Below are 26,595 nucleotides of genomic sequence, written 5' to 3'. Positions count from 1 at the left end.
TCCTCAGCGTTTCCTCAGCCTTTCCTCATCCCTTCCTCAGCCTTTCCCCAGCCCTTCTTCAGCCTTTCCTCAGCCCATTCTCAGCTCATTCTCATCCCTTCCTCATCCCTTCCTCAGCCTTTCCTCATCCCTTCCCCAGCCCTTCCTCAGCCCATTCTCAGCCCATTCTCATCCCTTCCTCAGCCCTTCCACAGCCTTTCCTCATCCCTTCCTCATCCCTTCCTCTACCCTTCCTTATCCCTTCCTCATCCTTTCCTCATCCCTTCCTCATCCTTTTCTCATCCCTTCCTCAGCCTTTCCTCAGCCCTTCCTCATCCCTTCCTCATCCCTTTCTCATCCCTTCCTCAGCCCTTCCTCAGCCCTCCCCACCCCATTTTTACCCTCTGGCAGGGATAACACTTCCCTCAGTCCCAGAGTTGCACCAAATCCCTCCACAATATCCTCAATATTCCGGTGCTCCGCGGCGCCGTTCCACAGCCAGAGAGTGAAAGCTTTCAAACTATCTTAGGGAAACCATTCCTGGAATTAATTTTCCTTCCTTAACCATTGTTCTCCTGGCTCTGGAGCAGGCCTGGACTGCGACATCGACATCCCCAAGACGATCCAGATGGTGCGGCGGCAGCGCTCGGGGATGGTGCAGACGGAGGCTCAGTACAAGTTCGTGTACATGGCAGTGCAGCAGTTCATCGAGGCCGAGCAGAAGAGGCTGGAAGAAGAACAGGTGAGGGAATGTCCCCCTTGGGCTTGGCTAGAGGAGAAAACCATCCCTCCTTCTCTCTGGAACTCAAATCCAAAGTTTTAGAGGTTGGGAAAGACCTTTGAGGTCGAGTCCAACCTGTGATCAATCCCCGCCTTGTAAAGGGGATCCTTGGAAAGCTTTTTTCTCCACCTGCCTGAAGTGGGATTTTATTGAAGAAGAAGAGGTGAGGGAATGTCCCCTTTGGGCTTGGCTGGAGGAGAACACCACCCCACCTTCTCCCTGAAACTCAGATACGAAGTCGTTGAGCTTGGGAAAGACCTCTGAGGTTGAGTCCAAGCTGTGATCGATCCCCGCCTTGTAAAGGGGATCCTTGGAAAGCTTTTTTCTCCACCTGCCTGAAGTGGGATTTTATTGAAGAAGAAGAGATGAGAGAATGTCCTCTTTGGGCTTGGCTGGAGGAAAACACCATCCCACCTTCTCCTTGGAACTCAGATACAAAGTCGTTGAGGTTGGGAAAGACCTCTGAGGTCGAGTCCAATCTGTGATTGATCCTTGCCTTGTAAAAGGTCTTGGAAAGCTTTTTTTCTCCACCTGCCTGAAGTGGGGTTTTATTGAAGAAGAACGGGTGAGGGAATGTCCCCTTTGGGCTTGGCTGGAGGAGAACACCATTCCTCCTTCTCCCTGGAACTCAAATCCGAAGTCTTTGAGGTTGGGAAAGACCTCTGAGGTCGAGTCAATCCCTGCCTAGTAAAAGGTCTTGGAAAGCTTTTTTCTCCACCTGCCTGAAGTGGGGTTTTATTGAAGAAGAAGAGGTGAGGGAATGTCCCCTTCGGGCTTGGCTGGAGGAGAACACCACCCCACCTTCTCCCTGGAACTCAAATCCGAAGTCGTTGAGGTTGGGAAAGACCTCTGGGGTCAAGTCCAAGCTGTGATCGATCCCCACCTCGTAAAGGGTCTTGGAAAGCTTTTTTTCTCCACCTGCCTGAAGTGGGGTTTTATTGTCTTTGCTTTTCTCTTCCAGAGGAATAAAAGGAAAGAACGAGACTACTTGAACATTGGCTACCCTCCCATGGAAAAGGGCAGAGCCAAAGGGCAGCCCCCCTCCCCACGGACCCCCTCTGGGTAAGCTGAGGGTCTCTCCCGGTGTTTATCCTTTTCCAGAGTGTCTTTCCCACACCTGAATCCTGAGCAGTTGCTGGATATCGTGTGGGAATGGCCCAGATAAACAGGTGATCCCACCCCACTGTCAGCAGCAGGGATAGCACCACCTTGCACTCTTGGAAGAGGGAGGAGGAACTAGATCTTTATATATATAAAGATATAGATAGATATATATATAAATACCCCATTAGAGAGTAGTGTCCCGTTATCCTTGGCTCTGGAGAATGGCTCTGGACAATCAGCTGGAGAGGGAAAGTGTGCCACTGCCACTTTAATCTGAAGGAAGGTGAGACAAGAGCAGAGAGAGGTGGATTTGAGTCCATGTGGAGAGGGAGCATGGGCTAAGGAGTGTGAATTCCTTACATAAGCAGAGATAAATTACCCCAAATTATGTTTTTCCTCTTGCCCCAAGTAATGGGACCCCTGTGAGTTATGGTTGAAGGTGAGGGGTGGGGACACGTGTCATTTATAGGCTCCACTCCCAAGCATTTGAACCAAGGAGGGGTGGCCCAGCCAAAGGGGGAGAAAACAGGGAATGAGAACAGTGGGGAGGGCAAAAGGGAGCTTGGCTGGGCCATTCCCACAGCCCCTGGGCAAAGATCCAGAGTGGTGAGGCTGTTAATGACAGGGCTCTGTTTCCTGGCAGGGTGGATGAGGAGTCAGCTTCCGTCCTCTACGAGAACCTCAACATCAAAAGCCCGAAGGTTTCAGGGATGAGTAATTCAGGGCGATAGAGGAGCTGTGTGGAGGCTCCACAGGTAAGAATGTCCCCCTGGGGTCACCCCAGAGTGTCACCACGCTGGTTTGTGCCACGTCTGAGCAGCTCCTGTGCAGCTCAGGGTCGTGGTTTGAAACTCCCCCAAAAATCCAGTTTTCCAACCCTCCCACAATTTGTTTCCTGGGCACGTCTCAGAGGCTCTGCCTGCAAATGTGGGGTGGAATTTATGGGAGCCTAAAGATGTGGCCGTGGGAGAAAGGGGGTGGAAGTGAGATCTCAACAGAGAAACACGTTTATGATGTTCCCAGGGAGGGGAGGAAATCCCAATATTCTCAGCATTCAGTATTATCAATTAATAGCAGCTTTTCAGGCTGTTCTCTCAGGGAGCTGTGGGACTCTGGGGACAAGGCTGAGCTGTGTGTGCAGACACTCCCCACGCTGGGAACATCTCAGCTCTGTAACCTTCTTTTCTCCCAGTTACAAACCTGCCACCCTTCTCCCTTCTCCTTTTGGAATGCAGGATTTCCAGTGTTTACGTCCCCCCTTCCCAAGTTCTGCGACTGAGGACAGTTTTGTTTGCCTGTCTTGCCTTCCCCAAGCACCTTGGATTTGGAGAGAGGAGGGGAGAAGCTGCCCGAGAACCTGCACCTAAGAACATGCCTTATCCTAACTTATTCATGAGAAGGATCTCCTCCCACTCTCCCCCTGCCTCAGTAGGTTGATATTTATGTGAAAGTGCCTCTGGACATTCATTAGGGCATCAAGGCTCAGCTTCAGGGTTGTTTTGGTTTTTTTGGTTGTTTTTTTGGGTTTTTTTTACTGTTTTAATTTAAACTCCTTATTTTTTACACGCAAAAGGAACAGAAACAACTCTTTGCTTGAAGCTTTCCCGGGGTCTTTGCCCACTCAGGGCTTCAGTAAAACCTCAGCACTGTCACGTTTTCATTGGGTCGACCCATTTCTAAGCTACAAAGTGGTTTTAAGCCTAAATCCTGGAGTGGAGAGCACTGCCTGGACCCAGCTGATGCCTCTCCTCACACCTCCTTTTGGCTGTAGCAGTTCCCAGATTTCCTATGCAACGCTGCCAGAGCACATGGAATGATCCCTGCTCCGTGTGCAGCCTCCAAACTGCTCTTCCCAGTTCTCCAGCAGAGTTGAGAGGCACAGAGGGGCACCTCCATCCTCAATGTTGGGCTTAGTGAGGTCCCCCCTGGGTGCTGAGGAGCAGGGACACAGCTCTGGGCACTGGAGCTTTTATCCACCCCTGCTGAGAGCAGCCTGGGGGGATAATCCGAGCTGGAATTCTGGAGCTGGGCCTCTCTAAGCTTGATGCAGCTCTGCCACGACCTTTTTGCCACCCCTCTGTGACAAGGCAAGTGTTGTATCTGCTGAGTAGGGGTGTTGTAGGTGTGTTGGTGACCTGAGCAGTGCCAGGAAACGAGTGTGTCCCCGACTGGAGTGTCCCAGCTCTCCTAAGTCTTAGTGCTTCCCACAGTTCCAGCCCCAAGTCCTGCCAAAGAACCCCTTCCTGCAGGATCCCTCAGTCTGGAAGTGTGTTCTGGGGGGAGCCTTGGGTCTGAGGGCCAGTGCCTGAACCCCCAGAGCAGTTTGGGGTCTGAGGGTAAAATGCCTGAACCCCCAGAGCAGTTTTAGGTCTTAGGGTCAGTGCCTGAACTCCCAGAGCAGTTTTGGTTCTGAGGGCAAAGTGCCTGAACCCCCAGAGCAGTTTTAGGTCTGAGGGTAAAGTGCCTGAACCCCAGAGCAGTTTTGGATCTGAGGGTCAGTGCTGGACCCCCAAAGCAGTTTTGGGTCCCAGAGCCACTGCTGAACCCCCAGAGCAGTTTTGGGTCTGAGGAAAAAAATGCCTGAACCCCCAGAGCAGTTTTGGGTCTGAGGACAAAATACCTGAACCCCCAGAGCAGTTTTGGGTCCCAGGGCCAATGCTGAGCTCCCAGAGCAGTTTTGGGTCTGAGGGTAAAGTGCCTGAACCCCAGAGCAGTTTTGGATCTGAGGGTCAGTGGCTGAACCCCCAGAGCAGTTTAGGGTCCCAGAGCCAGTGCTGAACCCCCAGAGCAGGCACAGGGCTGATGTCCCAGTCTCCTCCTGCATCCCTGGAATGGGAAGGACTCTGCATGGTTGGGGTGTTAGAGCTGAGCCAAAGGGTTGAACAAATGCACAGTGACACACCTTGGCTGTAATTCCTGCCTGGTCTTTCTGCTCCCTTGTCCCAGGGGCAGGAGAACTGTTTATTTTTATTGCACTTCTAATAAATGTTGAATATTCTCAAGGCTTTTTTTTTTTTTTTGCTTTTTTTCCTTTCTTTTAAGCAGTTTGGGTTTTTTTGGGAAAAGGACTGACGGTGTGAACAGTGGGACACCCTGAATGTCCCCCTGGCCAAATGCTGCTGTTCAGGGCCCTGTTTTCCCTTCCTTTGACCATGAGGAGGGAGAGGTTCAGCTGTGTGTTACCTAAACCCTTCAGCCTTTATTTCCAAGTCCGTGGTGGGCTGGGGATGTGCAAAGGGACACCCCCCACAAGGATGCTGTGACAGACCACTGGGAACAGTTGGAACTGTGAGGACACTGGGAACAGTTGGAACTGTTTTCCACTGTAACAGTAGATTTTATGAGGCTGCAAATGTTATTTCCCTCTGCCCTGCCCTTGGGTCTCCTCAGTGGGAGCCAAGTGATAATGAAGATGTCATGACAAAGCACTTCATCCCTCCCAGTGCCTGTTTGCTGGGCTTAGTCCCAAACAAAAAGAGAGGAAAAATGGAAGTGCCTTCTCTGCTCGAAGCCTCGGTGAGTTACTTTTTTTCCAGGAACTCGCTCAGTTTGGTGCTGTGAAGATATGAAGAGTGGGTAGGATGAGACAAATGAGAATCCCTGGCAGATTTTCCAGGGCCTGGAGTGTTCCTGTGGCTGGCACAGGTAACACCAGCCTGCAGCTGAACCCCAGGGGAGGTGCAGGCACAGCACACGCAGCAGCTTCCCACAGGAATTCCACACAGCAACACACTTGAGCTGTTTCTGCCGTTGCTTCGGCCTTTTCTGTTCCAAATGAGATTATTTTTTCTGGAAAGGGAGGCTGGAAGCATCTGTCACCAGCTGGGAAGGAGGGAGAGATGAGCAGGCTCTGCAGCTTCTCATTTTCCAGGTCGAATCAGGTGAACACAGAGGGAAGTCTCACCTGGGACAAACCCCCCCCGATGGTGGGAGGAGTGAATTTGCAGGATAAATGTGCAGGATGGCCCAGCACTGGGATGGAGCAGAGCACAGCTGTGCCACCATGACCTGGGGATGCAGCTGGACTGCTGAGGGAACACCTCCCACTGCAAGGAAAAAAGGGATAATGGGGAGTAATTGCTGCAGACTGACACCTTGCATTGTATAAAACATAATTTAATACATACACATCATGGTACTCGCATACAATACTGTCTTAGATCCATGTCTGAATAGAAAATATTCATTGTGAGCCGCCTTCAGCATGAAGACTCTGCTAAATCACTGTCAGATCACTGCTTTAAATAAAAGTAGAGTGTCAGCCACTGGCCTGTGTCTTAATACTGACACATTGGAAGATTAGGAGGGTAAAGCTGCCGAAAGGTGGAACTTTTTGGCCACGGTGAGAGGTTCTGAGTGAAGTTTGCTGGTGCAGAAACTCGAGGGTCAGGGTGGTGCTGTGGCTGTGCCTCACAGAGCTCACCCCTGGGTGCAGAACCGCCTTCCAGGTGGGGATGAGTGATTTTTTTAAGCATCTTCGTAGGAAAAACGAGTAGAATGGCTACTTGAAGAGCTCCTCAGGGTGGTAACACGGGGAAGGCAGGCAGCAGGGATGGATCCGTGTTTTGTCAGCAGGAGGCAGCAGTTAACACCTCTCAGGCTCACTGAAACCTCTCCAGCGTGTGGAATAAGTGCGTTTTTCACCTGTTTATACAGCTCTGCCGTGTCTTTACCCTCCCAATCCCAGCTCCTCGTCGGAATAATCACGTAGATCCTTCAATTTGCCAAAAAAAAAAAATAGCCCTTTATTCCCTCGGGGAGCTCGAGGAACTGCACCCGCTGCCACCTGGTCTGTAGCCAAGGCAGCAAAACACACACACACGAGGGAAACAGTCCTGGAACCCTCCCCGTGGCTTTCCCAGCTCTGGTTTCCATGGAGAGTTTGGCGGCAGGATGCAGAGGCGGCTCCTCGGACCAGCACTCCGGGTTGGAGCAGCATTCCAGCGGAGAGCCCCCGGAGGCTTGGGCACGGGAGTGAGGGCAGCGGGGACGCAGGGGCTGCCCAGCAATCCAAGGAATGCTGGCGGGGCAGCAGGTCCTGCTGCTCCTCCCCTGAGAGCCGAGCAGAGCCAGGGGCTGCTACTGGAAAAGAGGGGGATCTGTCACCGCCTCCGCCGCCGCCGCGGTGGGTTTGGGGGGCAGGTACTCGGGCCTGCTCATGGTGGCCACAGTCCTGGTGAAGCAGCGCAGGTTGCCCGTCTTCAGGGCGCACTGCACGGGCCAGAGGATGATGCAGAAGAGGATGATGACGAGGGCGGAGAGGAGGAGGATGCGCTTCCAGTCGTCGCACACCTCGCAGCGGGACAACCGCCCCGCCAGCCCCCTCGGAGGGGCCTCGGGGCTCTCGGGCTTGCTCATGGCCACGTCGATGGAGATGCAGGACTCGGGGTTCTCGGCGTCGTCCGAGGCCCTGCGGCAGCACAGCTTGGTGCCCTCCATCCACAGCACCTTCTCCCGCTGCAGCTCCGGGGGCAGCGTGGCCAGCAGCTCCTTGCTGGTCTCCAGGGCGGGAGCGCCTTCCTGGGGGATGTTGGTGAGCTGCCTGCAGAAGGGGCAGGGCAGCAGGTCCTCGGGCTGGTTGGGGGGCAGCCCCGTGCTCAGGCGGGCCACGCATTCCAGGCAGAAAACGTGGGAGCACTGGAGCAGTTTGGGGGTCTTGAAGGTGTTGTCGTAGGTGTTGAAGCAGATGGAGCACTCCACGGGGGAGGTGGGCTTGGGAGAGGTGGGGTTGGGCGAGCTCGGGGAGCTGGTGGGGGATCTGGCCTTCCTCTTGCCATCTCCTGGGGAGGTCACCACGATGGGGCTGATGGGGATGGGGACTTCACCGGGAGAGGCCGGGGTCGGGCTGGTGGGAGAGTCCGGAGTGCTGGAATGCCACAGCTGGGAGAAGCACGACATGACGGAGCCCCGGGAGAGGAACAGAGCCCTGGGAGCCTCTGGAAGAGAGGAAAACCACAAGCCTTCATTTTAAACAAGGTGGAGACACCCCCGTCACCAGCTTTTAACCCCTTCAAAGGAACAAAGAGCGAGTTGGTGGCTTCTACTGCATCCAGAGGCGAGAAGCACACAGGGAGCCTGTGGGAAGCTGCGTCCCGAAGGTGAAGTCACAAAATCCTGCAGACAGAAGCAAGGAACCCGCAGAGATCCACCACGAGCCAAAGCCTTTTGCACCAGGACACCCTAGATCCCAGGTGGGAGCAGTCCTTCCCCCTGAATTCCTCCCTCTGGGCGCCAAGAGACACGACACAGACCTACCCCGGGTGGTGCTCCCCGACACCCGAGCAGGGAGGAGAGCAGAAGACTCCATGAGGGGCCCTCGCCCTGGCAATCTATTAGTCTGGGAGGCCCTCAGGGATTATGGTGGCAGCAAGAGCAAGGCCTAAGAGACAGATAACACTGTTCAGGCGTGGAGGGAAACAGGGGGAGTCTCTTTGGGGCGCTTCGTGCCTTGATCTGTGGTCCTGCTGCAGGTGAGTGAGGCACCACCTGAGGTTATATCCATCCATCCACAGCGGGATCTGAACTCCCCCGTGTCACAGGGGAACACAAGGGAGGGGAGGAAATGGTTTTATGGCACCGTCTGTTCCATCCTCACCCTCCAGCAGCACCTCTGGGCCCGTCACCGTGACACAGCAAGACGGGCAAGGCTGGAGGAAATGGCCTTGGGGGCAGAGCAGGGGGAATTCTCTGCTGCTTCCTTGTTGCTCTGGTTTCCTTAGGACACACAGCTCTGGAGGAGGAGTGACAGCACCAAAGCCTTGCTGCCCTGTGCTCCCTGGAGGAGCCTGGAGTGGCTGAGGCACCAATTCCAGCAAATAAGTTTACAAATTACTCCAATCTTTTCATCCACCTTCAGCTCGGGTTGTTTTACCCCAAACTCGCAGCCTCACCTGCAGCCACGCTCAGCTTTGCAGCTGCTGAGTGGTTTTACCCGAAAGCAAGTGTTTGGCTGGAGGAAATTCCTGGTGACAGCCCCGCTGCTGGATGCCCGGGGAACATTTTTTTGGGATGTGTCACCCAACTCACCAGGCTTGATTCTCCCTTGATGGGAGATTTGCTGATGACGAGCCAGAAACCTCCAGGTTGGGGCTGTAATTACAGCTCTGCAGCCCAGTGTGGACCAGAGCCGTATAAAGGGTAATTTAAGGGATCAGAAGGACCAAGTGTCCCTCACATTGCACTAAAATAAACCTCCATTATTTCAGGATGGGGAATTCTCCCCTCTCCCCTCGCAGCTGGTTCTGAAACCAGCCTTCAGAACCTCCCTTCTTTTCCTTCTCTTAATCTAAATGTTAAATTTGGTGAAGCTTCTCCTCGAGTTAAATTTTGTGCACTTTGCAGCGAGTTGGAATGGTTTCCAATGTCATTTTTTTTTTATTCCTGGCTCCAGATCCCCGTGCATGTTTAACACAATCTGGCAGATGCTGATGAATTACAAATCCAAGCCTAAGCTGGCACAGAGACGAGGAAAAACCCCTGGGTTTCTTTATTTGGTTTTTTTGGTTGGTTTGGTTTTTTTTTTTTTACTAAATTTCTGTTTTGCAGAACTCCATCCCCTTACACTCAGTTCTCTGCAGTTCCTGAGTGTTTCTCAGAGATTCTTCTGAGCAGTAAAACCAGTGGCAGGAGGTAACCCCAGAAAGAGAGAGCCTGGGCTTGCACAAGCTGCGATTTCACAACCTGTGTTATGAAATTAAAGCTGTTCTGTTGAGGTTTTTTTTTTTTACTGCCCTGTAACGTGTCAGAGCAACATCCTGATAGTAAACTTGAAGTTTACTCACAGCAGCTGCTTTTAAACCAAGGGACAAGTCTTTGCCTGCGTTTTAACTTCCCTAAACAGGGTTGTGACGCTGTAGATGTGTCTTAGTTTTAAATAAATTTAGAGGCTGGTTATTTTTATCGACACCTCGGTGTTATGTGGCACCTGGATCAGGTAATTACACAGATAATTGAATTAAACTGGGGAGTTGAAGAGTAGGGAACAAAGCTGAGGCACGAGACAGGTTGGGTTCGTGCTCAGCCTCCCCCCTCTGCTTTTGTCTTTTTAACAGAATTAATTGGGGTTTGGGGGTTTTGTTTGGTTTTCTGATTTTTTTTTCATTCAGACCCCCACAGTCTCTCCCAGACCCTGCTGCTATTTATCTCCTTTTACCAAATATTTTTACCTGGGCTTTCCAGAAACTTCAGGAACACCAGCAAATAATAAGAAGAAACACATCAACTCAGCAAATAAACAAAATGAAGTGAATAAATAAAACTAACTAAATAAATACAACGGAGTAAATAAATAAAACTAAGTAAATAAATAAAACTAAGTAATTCAGGACTTCTTACAAGTTCTAGAAAACTTCTTTCTACCCCATAAAACCAAAGAGATCACAAGGGTTCTGCTCCATCAGGCCAGTGGCCAGCACTGTTCTGATGGTCCCCTGATGGGATCTTTAACTCAGAGCAATGAACCCCCAGCAAGGCAAGAGCTGTGGAGCAGATTAAAGTCAATAAATACCTGTTCAGGGTGCTGTTAGAAGGAGGAAAGCATGTTCTGGGCTCTTGATTTCTACCCCTGAAGAGTCTTCTCTCCAGAGGGGCTTTTTTTGTGTTTATAAAGTGTCCTCTTGGTGTCCCAGCTCCGGGTGGTTTTTCCTGGCAGGACAAGTGACCTCCAGGAGCTCCCCGTGCACGAGTGGCCCCGGCTCTGCAATCCAAGGATCTTTTATACCTTCCTGTCTGGAGGTGACTTTACCTGCTCCACCTGCCCTTCCCCATCCCCACTGAATCATTCCCTGGCTCCGAGCGCTCCCGCTCCGGCCGGTTCCTGTGACAAACAGGGCAGGCTGGAATGCTCCTGATAAGGGACACCTGCCTGGGAGAAATGGTTGGTTATTCCTCTTCCCTGACCCTCTGCTCGCTGGTAAATTCTAGTTTGGAGGGGTTTTAATCACCTTCCATAACCTGTTGTTATCTGGGTTGTTTCCCGGTTGCGTTTTCGCCTCCCGAAAGAAAAATTTGACCCCAAAATTTCGCCTCAAAACTTCTCCTCAACACACAGTTATTCCTCTCTTATTGTGTCCCCATAAAACCTAAATAATTTGGAAGTGCCTGATGGCAGAAATTGGATTCTGACAGTCACATTTCTTGTGGTTGGCTGAGGGAAAAATAATGGTTGTGATAGAAAAACCAGTATAATTCGAAAGTTTGTAAATTAATTGAACCACTCTACACACTCATCTGCCTGCTTTGAGCCCCTCTGAATGGACTGGCACAGAGAGGGAATTTCATTCTTTGCAGCTTAATATTTCTTAATATTTTTCTTGTGGAGAAATATTATTCCACCTGCAAAGCTTGTGTGTGGTTCAAAGGACATCAGCCCACGGTCCAGAAAAAGAACCAGCAAATTTACATTTGTGGGCAGATAAGGACACAAAAGAGGAGTGGGGGGAGAAGCAAACATTCAGCATTTATTCCAGTCCTCATTTGCTGCAAACACTATTTTTCTTTGTTCGGTTTCTCAACAAAACCAACACTCATAAATAACTGGATTTTTTTCAGGCCGGTATCAGGAAATGCCTCCTTTAAGAATGGGTGAAAAACATCCTGGAACTGAGCGAATCTCTTGGGACAGAGAACTGTCTAAATCCCACTGATTTTAGGGGCAGTCAGATAGAATTGGCTTTGGATTCAACATTCCTCTATTCCAGGTCACACCGTCCAAGGAGCTAAATAAGAGAAGTGAGTTGAAATCACCAAAGCTTTAGGATTAATTATGTTTTAGGATTAAAATTAAGGTTCCTGGGTCCTTCCACAGCATCATTCTCCAGTGGATTCCTGCTGAGCTCCACGGGTGGTTCTGGAAGACAAACACCCAGTGGAGAGATGCAGGTTTGGACTAAACTTTCCCGGATCCGCATCCCAGAAGAGCGTGGGAATGACAATCCCTGCAGGAGGCTGAGCTGGCAGCACCTCACAGAGCACTCCCGGCCTTCCCAGGTATTTATCCCTCACTCAGGGATGAGTGAGGCTGGCAGCAGGCACTGCCTGCAGCTGACACAGCAGGATGTTGGATGAACAGATGGGAATGAGAGTTTTAGGAGTGTCGCTCCCTTAGTCATGGCAGGAGCACACTGGGCTCGGAGTTAACACCATTTCAGTACCAAGGCAGGGGGAGGATCCAAAAATCTGTGATTTGGGTCCAGCTGTTTCCCCTGGAAGTCAGTTGGACAGCAAGGATTTAATTTTTAAAGCAAGGCATGGGTGACTTTTAACCCTTTCTCCACTGGCAGGGGCAGAGTTTCAGCACTTCCAAGGCTGGTTTCCCACCAGGAATGGGCTGAATCCAACCCAGGAGCTGAGAGCCTGGGGCACACTGGGCTCAGAGTTAACATCATTTCTGTAACATGGCAGGGTGTGTTATCTCAGGAACACGCTGGGGATCCAAAAATCTGGTTTTGGGTCCAGCTGTTTCCCCTGGAAGTCAGTGGGACAGCAAGGACTTAATTTTTAAAGCAAGGCATGGGTGCCTTTTAACCCTTTCCCCACTGGCAGAGAGGGATTGCTGAACTGCCACGTGAGTCAGGGGCAGAGTTTCAGCCCTTCCAAGGCTGGTTTCCCACCAGAAACGTGTTGAATCCAACCCAGGAGCTGAAAGCCTGGGGCAAACTGGGCTCAGAGTTAACACAATTTCAGTACCATGGCAGGGTATGTTACTTCAGGAACACACTGAGGATCTAAAAGCTGTTTTTGGGTCCAGCTGGAAGTCAGTGGGACAGCAAGGATTTAATTTTTAAAGCAAGGCACAGGTGCCTTTTAACCCTTTCCCCACTGGCAGAGTGGGATTGCTGAACTGCCATGTGAGTCAGGGGCAGAGTTTCAGCACTTCCAAGGCTGGTTTCCCACCAGGAATCCAACCCAGGAGCTGAGAGCCTGGGGCAAACTGGGCTCAGAGTTAACACCATGGCAGGGTGTGTTACCTCAGGAACACACTGGGGATCCAAAAATCTGTTTTAAGGTCCAGCTGTTTCCCTAGAAGTCAGTGGGACAGCAAGGACTTAATTTTTAAAGCAAGGCATGGGTGCCTTTTAACCCTTTCTCCGCTGGCAGGGGCAGAGTTTCAGCCCTTCCAAGGCTGGTTTCCCACCAGGAATCCAACCCAGGAGCTGAGAGCCTGGGGCAAACTGGGCTCCTCCACGCTCCTCCCTCTCCAAGGGCTGGAAGACTCGGGATGACGAGCAGGGCTTGGCTCCCAAAAGTGAGTGGGAGGTTTGCTGTTATTTTTATCCTCTGCTCGGAGGGAGCAGAGCGAGCACAGGCAGGAGCTGCAGCTGAGCTGGGGTGGATCCCAGGGCACAAAACCTCGGTGTTTGTCCCAAAAGGAGCAGTGGAGCAAAGCAGGAACAGCTCCTTGGTTGTAATACTGTTATTTCCTTGGACTCGCTCCACGTGCACGGCTCAGGTGCTTCTCCAAGGGATTCCCCTGGGCAGGGATGTGCAAAGAGCAGCCTGAAAACACTTGTTCCAAATTGATTTTCCACGCAGGAATGAGGATTCTGTGGCTGGAACACCAAGATGAGAGGGAGGAGATTCAGATCCCTGCTAGGAGCGCTGGGATCTTGAGCAAAACACTGAATTTTCACCCATTTCTGGGGCCCGTTTCCTAAATAAACAGATCATTTTAATTCATGCAAGAAAAGGAATTATAAGCCTTGATTTTTGGTCTTGGATTATGGATTTTGATGGAACCTGGGAGGGATGGGTGTTGCACAGGGCTGGTCACAGCAGCTCCAGGCAGAGAGCTCCTGTAGGACCCCACCTGCAGCGAATAACTGGGATTGAAACATCGACACTCTCAACCATCAGACCCTTCCCACCACCACCTCTCCTCATTTTCCCAGCACCAGTGACCACTGCCACCTCATCCAGGGGTGTTGGTGAAGGGATGAGATCTTCTAAAGGGTTTGGATTCTTGCCAGGGGGATTTAGGAATGTTTGCAATGAAAAATATCATTTCTAACAGCAACTGGTTGAGGACAGGACCATTTAAAACTTGCAAGCCAGTGTAAAGAGAGGCAGACTAATAAAAACAGATGGCTGATTATATGGGTTTAAGCTGTTTCCTTGGCTTGTCTTTACCTCCACCACTGCCCAAGTATATAACTCTTTTTATCCTTTGTGTAGTTAGTTTATCTTATCTCAGCTGATAAGTTAAACCACCCAGTAAAATGGGTGGCAAGAAAAGTCAAAATGCACCAAGCACTGAGCAGCAAAGTTCCTCTCTTCCCTTTCTCCCCTCATCCAAGGCTGGCTGGTTTATTATGTCCCAGCAGCACCTCTGGGGATGCTGCCTTCTTGGTCATGTTTTGGGGGTTTTTTTACAGCTCTGATTTGTGGGGGCTGTGTGTGAAGCCTGGAAGGGCTTTAGGAGGCTTTTTGTGCTGGGAGAAACCTCAGGGAGCAGTTCCTGGGGCACAACAGCGTAAAGAGCCAAAGCAACCCCTCTGGAGCCTGTGCAGGACAAAATTCTGACCTCTAGTGCTATTCCTGGCTGCACAAGACACAGGGGCTCAAGGAGCTGCAAACAGGGCAAAAATATCCAGATGTGCTGGTTTGAACTGGGGGAGACCCAGCCTGGTTAAAGCCAAGCCCCTGGTGCAACAGGGATGGAAGTGTCTGAGGGGTTAAATGCAGAGCTCATATTTAGATTCTATTAGGTTATATTTTTCTTAATTATATTTTCTGTTAGCTCACCCATTCACGTGCTCCAAGCCAGTGAAAGCATACACACACATACACACATCAGGTCTGTGGGTTTTGAGCCAGGTCCAGCTCAGCAGCTGAGCTCCCCACCTCCCACTTATCAGCTGCTAATCAGATGCAGAAGAAGTGGGGACCTGGTACTGCCTGAGTTTTGCTGATAAACAATTCCTTGGCCCGGAGCTAGTGCTGCTTTTTGATCCCGCAGCTGTTCCTCCGAGTCAGGAGGGCTGATGCTCCGAGCAATTACCGCTCCGGGGTGGTAAACAGCTCCATTAAGTGATGTTTCCCATCACCGAGCTCTTTTATTTGCCTGAATTCACGTGCGGGCAGCTCCTACCCGGGTGTTGGCTCTGAAGTCTCATCATTGCTGCAGTCGATTGTGCCCGGGCTAGACTGGGCTATTTAAATTCCAAAGGATGTGTTTGGGTACTGCCAGGAAAGAGCCAGTGGTGAGTCATCAGATAAGCTGGCTGGGAGCTCGCTGTGGGATAGTTTTAATGTAATTATATTTTACCCTTCTCTAACTGTTTCTATCAGACAATCTCAAGGTACCTGATAGACAAAGTGATTTGAGCCTTCCAGTAACTTGTGTTTGTCCAACCATGTTTCCAGCTGGGCACGTTTTACAGCCCAGGCAGTAAAAGAGAAATGATTTCTGGGCAAGTGGTGCCCCTTGGCAGGGCAGAGTCACTTCCCAGAGCAGAGGGATGAGGCTTTGAACAGGTGATGGGGTGCGAAACACCCCGGAGTTGTGATAAATCATGGATGGGTTTGGGTTGGAAGGGACCTTCAAGGGTCAGGGAGTGTGGCAGGGACATCTTCCCCTATCCCAGGTTGCTCCAACCTGGCCTTGGATGCTTCCAGGGATGGGGCAGCCACAGCTTCTCTGGGCAACCTGTGCCAGGGCCTCCCCACCCTCACAGGGAAGGGTTTCTTCTTGACATCTCATCTAAACCTCCTCTCTTTCAGTTTGAAGCCATTCCCCTTTGTCCTGTCACTCCAGAGTCCCTCTCTGGCTTCCTTGTAGTCCCCTCACCTCCTGCAATATCCACTAATGCATCCTGACACAGATTTAGAGCAAAACTGCTCCTGTTTGAGCCACAGGTGACTCCTGTCCCCTAAGTGATGCCCACCTTCTTGGTTCAGGCACCAAGTGCCTCCACAGTTTAATCCCCCTGGAACACTGGATCCCCCTGGCACTGGATCCCCCTGGAACACTGGATCCCCCTGGAACACTGGATCCCCCTGGCACCCAGCTTTGGGCTCCATTTCCTGCAGTCACCAGGAAAGCAGCACGATTAGATAATCATTACAAGGGGCAATTTCCCTGGCACTCCATGGCTCAGGTGACTGTCACACCTCGGGGCTCAGTGATTCAGCTACTCATGGCCAGCTGCTCAAATAGCAGAAATAGCATCCATTCCCCAGATATAAGGTCACAGATCCTTTTTTTGTGTGTGTGTGTTTTTTTTATCTTCTAGCCCATCATTTCTGAAGGAGTAAGTGACTTGGACTGAGGGCTGAATTGTGGTTTATAAATCATTGTTCAGCCCTGAGACCACGACTAGGAGGGCTGTTGGCTTTCCAAGTGTGCTGATTCCATAGTGGAAAGTTGGAGTGGCTCAAAGGAAGAGGAGTTTCCCATGGACCTCCTTGGGGGGATGTTAAATCATCCCAGGAGCTGCAGCTCCAGCTCCTTTAGGGGCTGTGAGAGGCTCAAATGTAGCTGATCTGAGATCCAGCACTGAGGAAGCAAAGGAATTACCCTCCTAAACATTAAGGGGATGCTCTTCCCAAGGAGCAGGAAGGGAACTGTTGTTGCCAGCCTGGAATGAGCGATCCAGAGGCAGCTGCAGCCATGGCATGTTGCTGAGGAGGGAGAGTGTCATGGAATCACAGGATCATTTACATTGGAAAAGACCTCCAAGAGCATCAAATCCAATCATTCCCCCAGTGCTGAGCCCGCCACTGAACCACGGCCCCAAGTGCCACATCTCCAGGTCTTTTGAAGACCTCCAGGGATGGTGATTCCACCACTTCCAATGCCTGACCACCCTTTCCAGGAAGACATTTCCCTCCAATATCCAATCTAAAGCTCCTCTGGTGCAACTTGAGGCCGTTCCCTCTTGTCCTGTGGCTTTGGAGCAGAGCCCGAGCTGGGTACAACCTCTTTCCAGGGAGTTGTAGAAAGCAATAAAATCCCACTTTTTCTTATACCTAAAGCCTCCTTTTGCCCAGGCTGAGCAGCCCCAGGTCCCTCGGTGATGGGCAGAGCTCACAGGCTCTCACCGACACCTTAATTGGCGCTTAATTGCCCTGGTGATTGTCCCGGCTCGTGTTCCTGCAGAGTTACTCACTTCCCGGTGACATCACGAGCTTGGGAAACGGCCTGTGACGTCAGAGCCGAGGAGGGAATGCCTGCAGGGACCTCCTGCTGCTCCTCTCCGGGAAACTTTTCCTTCCCTAACAATCCACCTGCCCTCTGCTGGCAAAATTCCCCCTTTCCCCGCGAGCGGGATGCGCTCCGCTGGATCCGCACCTTTGGATTCCTCCCCCCCCCCGCAGCAGGAGCGGTTTGAGCTGCCCAGAGACACATCCAGGCAGGAAGAGGGGGGGTTGGGATGTTAATTCATCCCTCCAGGGGCGTTTTTTGGGATGCCAGACCCGAATTCCGGCGCGTGGCTCCCTAAGGAAAGGACCTGCTGGTGGAGGTGAGGAGGGACGGGGTTCCCTGTGGTGTCTGTGGGTCACACCCCGAGAGTTCTCCACCAGCACCGACCTTTCCAGGTTACAAACAGCACATTCTGAGTGGATGGATCCCTTTTGCTTTCTTCACCCCACGGGAATCCACCGCCCTGAGATAGATCTGATGATGGACAAACTTTCCCAGCATCCTCCAGGGACAAGGGTGACCTTAAACTCTTTGTTTCCGTCTTGTTGATGGCATTGAGCTGAAGGAGGAGAGGTTTAGATCAGATTTTAGGAAGAAATCCTTCCCTATGAGGGTGGGGAGGCCCTGGCACAGGTTGCCCAGAGAAGCTGTGGCTGCCCCATCCCTGGAAGTGTCCAAGGCCAGGCTGGATGGGGCTTGGAGCAACCTGGGCTAGTGGAAGGTGTCCCTGCCCATGGCAGGGGGTGGAACAAGGTGATCTTCAAGGTCCCTTCCAACCCAAACCATTCCATGATTCTATTCCCTAATTCTCCCTGCTCCAAGGATGAACAATCAATCTTCTTTTTTTTCCCCCCCAGGTTGGGGGAAGTCCCTGTGTTTGACCTGAGAAATAAATAAGGACACTTTTCCCTGAAACAAGCAGGACAGGGGACATGGCAACCCCTGGAATTTCCAGCTGCAGGAATGACACCATCACACCTCGGCCTGAGCACTGAGCTCGGGAGAGGGCTGTGGGATTTGTCCCTCTGCAGATAAGGGGAAGGCAGAATCCTTTCTGTGTGTGTGATAAAACAGGGGAACAGGACAATATTTGCATTCCCAGTGCATTTCCCATCTGTTCCTGCAACACTAACGCTGCTTTACATACCAAATGCAAATGTTTGTTGGTTTGGGGTTTTTTTTTTTAACACTCAATTCCTTCAAGCTTAATTCTCTGCTAAACAAGAACTCCTTGCAGGGAGTTCAGTGGGAAGTGAGGATGTTCCCTCTGGGAACAGCCCTTTGGTTCTGCCCAGCCCAGCCTCGTGCCCTGCCACTCATCCTGAGCGAAAAACTACAAGAGGAGGAGAAGGAGCTCTTTGAAAATTGAACTCTAATTGCTGCCTGTTCTGCACAGAAATCCCCTGCCTGGTTAACAGGATGAAAGATTAAGTCCTCAGATCATGGATCTGAGGTAGCAAAGCCTGAGAGAGCTGGTGCAGAATTCCTTTTTCGAGGATGGCATGTGGATATTCCATGTCTCCAGACCCCACCTGTGCCTTGGAGATCCCTCCCACTGCTGCTCCACATCCATGTGATACATCAGGGAAGGGGTTTGAACTCTCTTCTTTAGCCAAGGACCTTTTTTGTGAGAGGGAAATATCTCCCTGAACAAACTCAGCTGGTGTTGCAGGCTTCCCATCCCTCAGGAATTACCCAGGCAACACCTCCCTGGAAGGAGGGGAAGGTCAATACCTGGATTCAGTTAGTCCTCAAGTAAATATAGTCCTCACTGATCAGAGCATGAAGTGAGAGATGAGCTCCTCTGGGGAGACTTTGATGTATTTTTAATGTACCTGCTGCAGTGGTTTAGCAGTGGATGTGACATTAACAGCTACATTTGGGCACCAATTTGCTTCTCCCAAGTGCAAACTTAAATATTTGGACAACCAGCACGGAATAAATAATTAAGCTCCTCTAATCCTACTGGCCCCTCTTGCTAATGAGCAATATTGTGATATAAAGTGATTTTTTTTTTTTTTTTGAGGAACAAGCTTCTCCCGAGGGCTTTTCTTTTCCACACCTTGTGCCTCCTGACCTGTGAACAAGCCTAAGTCAGGCTTGACACAGTTTTCACCGGGGAAATAAATCTTGGCTGCTCTGCAGGTTGTCAGGAGGGGGACAGGTCTCTGTGTTCTGAAAGGGCTTTTGATCCAAACTGACACCGGGGAGACAGAGACGAGGGAAAAACGCAGGAATATCTCAGTGAACTGTGACAGCGGGGACAAAAATGAAGCAGAAAACAAAGCCTGTGTCTCCTGCTCTGCAGATTTGAGAGGTGCACAAGGGATTCATCCAGTCTGATGCACATACAGGGATGCTCCAAGCGTTTCCTTAGGGAATTCCTGTTGCTACGGAGCACTTTAAACGCAGAGCTTCGGATTCCACCCCCAGGAAACAGAAATCCAGCTCGTTTCAGCCTGGCTTTGGTTTTTAAACGAGGTTTGTAACGAGGTTTTTGTTTACAACGAGCAGTCGAAACTCCTTCTGCCCTCCAGGTGTCACCTTGAGCGGGGCGGCCTCCGGCAAGTGCCACATCCCGGGATTGTAGGGATGGGATTTCAGGGCCGTGAGTGGGTGTTTGGGAAATTGCTGGTCCTTCTGCTCACGTCCTGTGTGTGCAGGGAGGCACGGGACAGGTTCCCAGCCCTGGATAAACACCCCCTGCCTTCCCTCTCCAGGTTCCTGGTCCCGGATAAACCCCCCCTGCCTCCCCTCTCCAGGTTACTATTCCTGGATAACCCCCCCCTGCCTCCCCTCTCCAGGTTCCCAGCCCGGGATAAATACCCTCTGCCTCCCCTCTCCAGGTTCCTGATCCCGGGAAGTAATTTGCATCTTTTAATATAAAGCAAGGAGAGGGTTAAAAAAATTCCAGATGAGAAGTGATTAACAAGCTCCTGCAGGTGTTCCCATTGAGTGGGTGTTAATCTGGGAGGACTGGAGCATAAATAGGAATTCCCAGAGCTGGGAAGGATTTTTTTCATCCTTATTTTGTGTCTTTTTCTTTATGGACTGAAGACAGGACAGTGCTAATCAAGCTCTGGGAGATTAACTTGAAGAAAGTGAGTTGTAATTCTGATTTTGACATCCATTGACATCTTCTGTGACAGGCTGGAAGCTGGAGGTGACTTTGGTTTTCTGGAAGTTATGTCACTGGTGGAAAAGAGCACAAAGTTGTCATGACTGATCCTTCAAAGAGAATTTCCTTTCTTCTCTGTGTATTGGGAAGCAAAACTCGGCGTCCAGGTTATTTTCTATAAGCCTCCCTTGCCATAAAGCTGAACTAATTTCAATCAAACCCTCAGTTTTTAAAGCCAGCCGTGGATTTCAGACAACGGCTGAAAAGCTGAATTTGTGGCAGGCTGGGAATGCAAAAGTGAGGGTTTGTAGGAGTAGTAATGGCTTTTTTCTGGAGAAATCCTGTTCAGCTTCGAGCTGGGAGAATAACCGAGAGAAAATTGCTCTGAGCTTTAACGGAGAGAGGCAGAGATAGGGATCTGAGCCGGGCTCTTCTCGAACGCGGGGGTAATGACTGACTCGCAGAAAAGCAATAAAAAAAACCTCCTTCAGGCTCCTTGTTCTCTCTGCAGCTCCTTGTTCTCTCCGCAGCTCCCCGCGCGTGCCTTTGGAATTAGGCTGCGAATTTCCTGGATGTGAGAAAGAGCTTTACAAAAGCACGAGCCTCCCCCGGGGGACGGTTTGATGAATGGCTCAAAGCTCGGCGGTCCTGGAAGTTCGAGAGAGAGAGAGAGAGAGCCACCAAATTCCCCAAATTCGAGGCTGGCCAGGAGCCTGCAGGCAGGAAATCCTGTTGCGTAAATCTGCTTCCTTGTGGCTTCCTGTGCTGGAATTTTTTGTTCGGGAACAATCCATCCCTCAGTGCTGTGAGGGACTGAGGGAGCTGAGGTGACCAGGGATTGTCCCCCTGTGCTGGGGCACCTTCAGGGCTCTGTCCAGCTCTGGGCCCCTCAGTTGAGGAAGGAGATGGAGGGGCTGGAGCATGTCCAGAAGAGCTGGGGAAGGGTCTGGAGTATCCTATGAGGAGCTGGGGGGGCTCAGCCTGGAGAAAAGGAGGCTCAGGGGGGATCTTGGCCTCCACAACTCCCTGACAGGAGGGGAGAGCAAAGGGGAGGGTCAGGCTCTGCTCCCAGGGAACAAGGGACAGGAGGAGAGGGAACGGCCTCCAGCTGTGCCAGGGGAGGGTCAGGTTGGACATCAGGAGGAATTTCCTCATGGAAAGGGTGGTCAGGCATTGGAATGCTGCTCCAGTGCCCTTTCCAGAGGGGCTCCCCTGGAAGGTGCCAGGAGAGAGAGGGGACGTGCTGGGACTTGCTGGGTTGAGACGCCTTTCGAAGGAGAGGTTGTTTGTTCAAGGATGGAAAGTCAACCAGGAAATTCAGAGTTGAGTTTTTCCTGGTCTGAACTGGCCCAAAAAATGCCTGGAGAAAAGGAGGCTCAGGGGGGACCTTCTGGCTCTGCAACTCCCTGACAGGAGGGAAGAGCTGGAGGGGGTCGGGCTCTGCTCCCAGGGAACAAGGGACAGGAGGAGAGGGAACGGCCTCAAGCTGTGCCAGGGGAGGGTCAGGTTGGATATCAGAAGGAATTTCCTCATGGAAAGGGTGCTCAGGCCTTGGAAGGGGCTGCCCAGGGAGGTTTGGAGTCCCCACCCCTGGAGGTGTCCAAGGAAAGGCTGGACATGGCCCTCAGTGCTCTGGGCTGGGGGACAAGGTGGGGATGGGGCACAGGGGTGACTCTGATCCCTTCTCCAACTTTAATCATTCTGTAATTCTGGATTTTTGCTGTGTCTGGGTTTAGTCTTTGCTTGCCTGTTCTCTTGGGTGCTTTCCAGAGAGGGTGCTCAGCCATTGGAATGGGCTGCCCAGGGAAGTGGTGGATTCTCCATCCCTGGAGGTTTTTAAGGTGAGACTGGATGTGGCATCAGTGCCATGGGCTGGGAACCACAGCGGGGTTGGATCAAGGGTTGGACTTGGTGATCTCAGAGGTCCCTTCCAACCCAGCTGATTCTGTGATTCCATGATTCTATGACCTCACCCCCATTCCCGTTATTTTTCCAGCCCCTGATCCATTCCAGCACTTCTTATTTCTGGGACACCTGTGCAATAATTCCCTGAGCTCCTCCAAACTCCTTTGGCTGCCATCGATTTTTGGGCTTATCAAGCCAAATGAAAAAACTCCCCACCGAAGCAGAAATGCAATTTACTTTTTAATAAACCTGAAGAGGAAGTCAATATATCACCGAGAACTCTCTTTTTCAACAGGATAGTAATTAAAGCTATATATTACTGGAAGCATTAAAGATTTAATACACTTTTAGGTATGTTTATAAAGCTTATGTTTAATCTTTGGACTCGCAGCAAGAGCCTCAAGAGTGATTTCCCCACCCTTTTTTCTCCCTCCCTCCCCTTCTCCCCGTGTCTAAGGTATAGAAGATGTTTGCAAAGCCATGGAAATGGAGCAACATTTAAACCTCATTAGCTGTAATTCGTATAATTAGCATGTTTGATAAATTTGCCTTCAACTAAACACGCAGAAATAAAGGTTTCATTAAGAATGATGAATATTTATGTTGTTTTTTTTTTTCACCTCCTACCTTTGCTTGCTTTACAAATATTTGCATAGGAAGACACTGGTTTGCTTTGTAATAAAGGAGAGGAAAAAGGAATCTAGAATATTACGTGTCTAATTTGCAGAGGACAACTTCTAGTCTAGAAAAGTTTAGTTCACAGGCATCACAAAAAGCCAGGAATTTTTTCCATGTCCACACAGGAATGGTTTAAGTGGAAAGGGGGATATTTGAGAGAGAGGGCAAAGGCAAGATAAAGGTGAGGAGCAACTCCCTGCATGTCTAGATGGAGCCTCCAAGGTTTCTAATTTGAATGCCACAACCTTTTTGTCAGCCTGCCACTGGCAAAACATCTGATTTAAATGAGGGGTTGACTCAGAAATGCCAAATTTAAATGGATATAAATGCCATTTATGTGCTCCAAAGTGGGAGGGGGATAACTCTGGAATGGGGGAGGGTGCTGGTCCTCATAGACATGGAAAACAGCAGCAGGTTAAAGGGGAAAAAGAAACCACATGAAAAGCAAAGTTAAGGGCAGACCTGGCAGAATAAACTCGTGCCCCTGGTGCAGGTTTGTGGTTTGGAATTACTTACAAAGGATTTACCTCTCAGGGTGTCCCTGAGGAAAATGAAGATATTTCACTCCTGTGCAGGAATTCTTCTTAAAGGATTTTACACCTCCATTAGAGATAAAAAAAAAAATAACAAAAAACAAGGGAAGGTTGAAAACACTGAAGAGAACAAGTTTTCAAGCTTAATTTTGCACTCCAACAGAAGCAGGAACTACTGAGGAACTACTCAGGCCAAGGCTGGGGGTGTTTTACAACAGCCCTTGGGTTCCCACAGGTGCCAAGGAAACTACGAGCCCAGTGTGTGGCAGCACTTTTGACAGTAAATACAGCATTTATTTCCATATTCTGAACCCAAAGAAGCTTTCCCATTGATATTTTGTGCTTCTGGCCTTCAAGTTTTTAGGGTTGTGTTTATTTTTTTGGTGTTTTGGTGTTTTTCAAACTTCTGTTTCGGTTCAGCGTTCTTATTAGCCCGGGATGGGATTTCTTGAGCTGTTTGTTGTCCTCCTGTGCTTTTTAGCTGCAAGTCCTTTCTAGCTGAATTTCTCGGGATAAAACTTGAATTCTGCCTGGTTTTATCTTAAACAAATATCACACAAACTGCTACAAATGGAAAAGCACTGCTGAGTTTGTGCTGTGAAGCGACCAGGAGGAAAGGAACAGAGGGTGGTTCTAACTCAGGGGGAAAAAAAAGAACTTTAATTCTTCTGTGATAAATTATAGGACATCAGAATAATTTCTTGTTGGGTTTTAATGCCTTTTATTCATTATCAGACTCTGTGTAGCCTGTGAATTGCTCGTCTCATCTCCTGCTGTAACCCAGGCAGCTCTTAAGCCCATCTGTTGTTTTCTTTTGAACTCTGGAAATATCTCCTTTATGCATCGAGTCTGTGACTCCTTTTCGTTCATTTTCTGCTTTTAAACGTTCAGGATTAACCATAAAAAGCAGCTGTGAGTTTATTTTCCCTTTCTAGAGCGTTGTCTTCAGGGTAAAAACGAGTTAAAAGCAAACTTGTAAGTAAAATATAAGTGGTAAGTCGAGTGATGGGTGTGTTCATCGTGGCAGTATTAAAAATTTTAGCTTAATAATAATAATAATAATAATAATAATAATAATAATAATAGCAGAGGGAGCTGCTTTTGAGAGCTATTTTTTAATTGGTCTGGAATTCTAAAAATTAGGAAATGAAAGAAACAGTGGGAGCAGAAGATCTGAAGCCAAGGGCTTCTGCTTGGCAGTAAATAAATCCACATGTTTCAGTTTAAATGGCTCATATTTGGAATATCCTTTGGGGGGTCTTTAATTCCCATAAATCACCCGAGGAAAAGTCAGGGAATCCTCTTTGTCAATGAACAGCTGGAAGTAATCTCGGAGTGACAGCTGTTAAACTGCCTCCATCCAGCCCATTCCAGGGGTGATATCCCTGCTCCTGAAGGGCAGGAATACGTCAGGATCTGTTTTCCCAGCTCCCAGAAATCCTGCTGGTGGATTAACAGCCCATAAAACGCTGTCAGGGCCGAGTCATTCTCCTGACAAGGTTTTTATTTCTCCTCTGTAGGTCAGATCTGCTCCAGAGCAGAACTTTCTGGCTTTGTGTCACCCAGGAAAAAGCACAGGATGAGAAGAAAAATCTTTGGGAAAGGGGGTATTTCCCACATATAACAAATTTTTAAAAGTCACTTTTATATTCTTGTTGAAAGCAGAAAGGGGTTTTTTTGAGCTTTTCCATAATTAATGCAAATCTGCCTTTTATCATTGATTAGAAAGAGGAAAAAGTTTAAACCTTCCTATTCCTGCTTGGATCAAACCTTTGGAAGTGTTAATATGGAATTAACTGACGATGGGATCCTATGGAATCAGTGAAGAGGAACCTGGATAATTGAGGCAAAGTCATTTAGGGTCATTCCAGCTGAAGAGAAGGAATTCCAGAGTGGAAGATTAAAAATCATGGAATGGTTTGTGTTGGGAAGGACTTTAAAGATCAATAAATTCCAAGCTCCAGCCCCAAAAACTTCTGCAGAGGTTCACATCACACAAATATTCTGGAATTACCCTGCAGGGAAAATGATAATATGAGCAAAAATAGGAATTTTTTTTCCTTTCCCACAGCCTGGCATCGAGTTGATAATTAGATCTGTAATTAGTAACACACAATAACAGTTGTTTTGTTTATTTGGAAGTCATTTGTAATTCCTTGTCTACAAAAGGAATGTTAATTAATCCTTTGATGATCTCAGTGAGTCCCTTCCAACTTTAGGATATTCTGTGATTCCCTGATTAATTTTGACACCTTTTCTGCCAACATCCCTTGGAAGTGATGCCCGGGCATGTGAGAGAAAACCTTAATAATCAGAGGAGGAAGGAAAAATTCCATCAGTAAGATTAAATTAGTATTTTAAAATAACATAGAGTTGACACATTTTGAAACTGTTTCATTGATTTTATTAATTGTTGGAGTAGATTGAACTTTTTCTCACCATGAAAGTTTTTTATGTCCTGTTTTTCCTCCCCACTCTCAGCCTGGAAAAAGCTGTTTGAACCACATTTCCCACTGATTTTTCTCTTTTATTCTGGTAAAAAAGTTGAGCACCAACTTCCTTTTGAAGGGCTGCACTTGGGGTTTACAGCTGTAGTGGCAAAACCTGTGGGAGCAGCCAGAAAGATATTTATTATATTTATTATATTTATTATATTTATTATATTTATTAATTTATTTTCCCAGCACCTACCATTGCTCCCCAGTAGTTTTATCTCGCAGCAGTGCTGCCTTCTGAATTATAAATATAATAATGCAGAATTAAAAAAAAATAATTAAATAATATTAATTTAATGATTTAATAATATACAATAATTTAATAATATATACTATAATAATATATAATATATACATTATATAATATGTATTATATTAATATACAATATACAATAATATAATAATATATAATAATTTAATAATAACATAATAATAATTTAATAGTTCAGAATAATACAATTCTGAATTTTATATACATAAATTCTATAGAAACATAATTCAGAACAATAAAATCATAAATAGAATTTTTATATTATAAATAGAAAAAATTACAAATATAAAAAAAAACAACAACTTTAAAAACAAAAAGAAAACACCTAAAATATAAAACAACTAAAAAACTAGTTTTGTCTCTCCACGTGCAGGACTTTTTGCCTCATAAATTAAGATGTTTGTTGACTCTAAATTCAAATCTCACAATTTTTCCCTTTCTTTCCTCATCCATTAACTTGGAAGTAGCAAATCTTGAAGATGCCGAGTTTTACAGTGTAACTGGTTATGGGAAATGTAATAAATTTGTGTGTCAAGCCCTAAACTATCCACAGGATTTAAACCACAAACTTTTCCAGGGGCTGAATCCA

The 26,595-nt window shown here is 48.8% G+C and overlaps 2 protein-coding genes and 1 long non-coding RNA gene across 5 annotated transcripts in view; 2 read left to right on the top strand and 1 right to left on the bottom strand.

Moving 5' to 3' along the window:
* The window catches only part of LOC113977016 (tyrosine-protein phosphatase non-receptor type 11-like), a 40,895-nt gene extending 37,540 nt beyond the window's left edge, over positions 1-3,355 (top strand). For both annotated transcript variants that reach the window (XM_027702774.1, XM_027702775.1), the window contains exons 13-16: positions 570-721; positions 1,722-1,822; positions 2,508-2,619; positions 3,100-3,355. In XM_027702774.1, coding sequence (XP_027558575.1) covers positions 570-721; positions 1,722-1,822; positions 2,508-2,595 — 341 coding nt within the window. In that variant the 3' untranslated portion in view covers positions 2,596-2,619; positions 3,100-3,355. The remainder of the gene's footprint in view (positions 1-569; positions 722-1,721; positions 1,823-2,507; positions 2,620-3,099) is intronic.
* Positions 3,356-6,889: 3,534 nt separating this feature from the next.
* Positions 6,890-10,643, bottom strand: RNF223 (ring finger protein 223). 2 transcript variants are annotated; one of them, XM_027702773.1, is made up of 2 exons: positions 8,120-8,471; positions 6,890-7,800 (listed from the first exon to the last, which is right to left on the bottom strand). In XM_027702773.1, the coding sequence occupies exons 1-2, from the start codon at positions 8,169-8,171 to the stop codon at positions 6,944-6,946; spliced, it is 909 nt and encodes a 302-aa protein (XP_027558574.1). In that variant the 5' UTR covers positions 8,172-8,471; the 3' UTR covers positions 6,890-6,943. The 2 variants fall into 2 exon arrangements, 1 of the variants encoding a protein (XP_027558574.1); XR_003537250.1 differs by lacking the exon at positions 8,120-8,471 and adding an exon at positions 10,371-10,643 and having other exon boundaries at positions 7,742-7,800.
* Positions 10,644-17,423: 6,780 nt separating this feature from the next.
* On the top strand, positions 17,424-22,235 carry LOC113977015. Its single transcript, XR_003537251.1, has 4 exons — positions 17,424-17,522; positions 19,315-19,487; positions 20,064-20,107; positions 22,121-22,235. It is a non-coding gene; the product is annotated as an uncharacterized LOC113977015 (long non-coding RNA).
* Positions 22,236-26,595: the final 4,360 nt, after the last annotated feature.

Source organism: Neopelma chrysocephalum, unplaced genomic scaffold, assembly GCF_003984885.1.
Source record: "Neopelma chrysocephalum unplaced genomic scaffold, ASM398488v2 Primary Assembly neopelma1_196, whole genome shotgun sequence".
NCBI classification, from domain to species: domain Eukaryota; kingdom Metazoa; phylum Chordata; class Aves; order Passeriformes; family Pipridae; genus Neopelma; species Neopelma chrysocephalum.
This window is presented reverse-complemented; position numbering and strand designations above follow the sequence as displayed.

Coding starts and splice junctions, on each gene's coding strand:
- RNF223 (XM_027702773.1), bottom strand. CDS start 8,171: ATGGAGTCTTCTGCTCTCCTCCCTGCTCGGGTGTCGGGGAGCACCACC. Junction 7,801..8,119: donor GTCGGGGAGCACCACCCGGG/GTAGGTCTGTGT, acceptor CCTCTCTTCCAG/AGGCTCCCAGGGCTCTGTTC.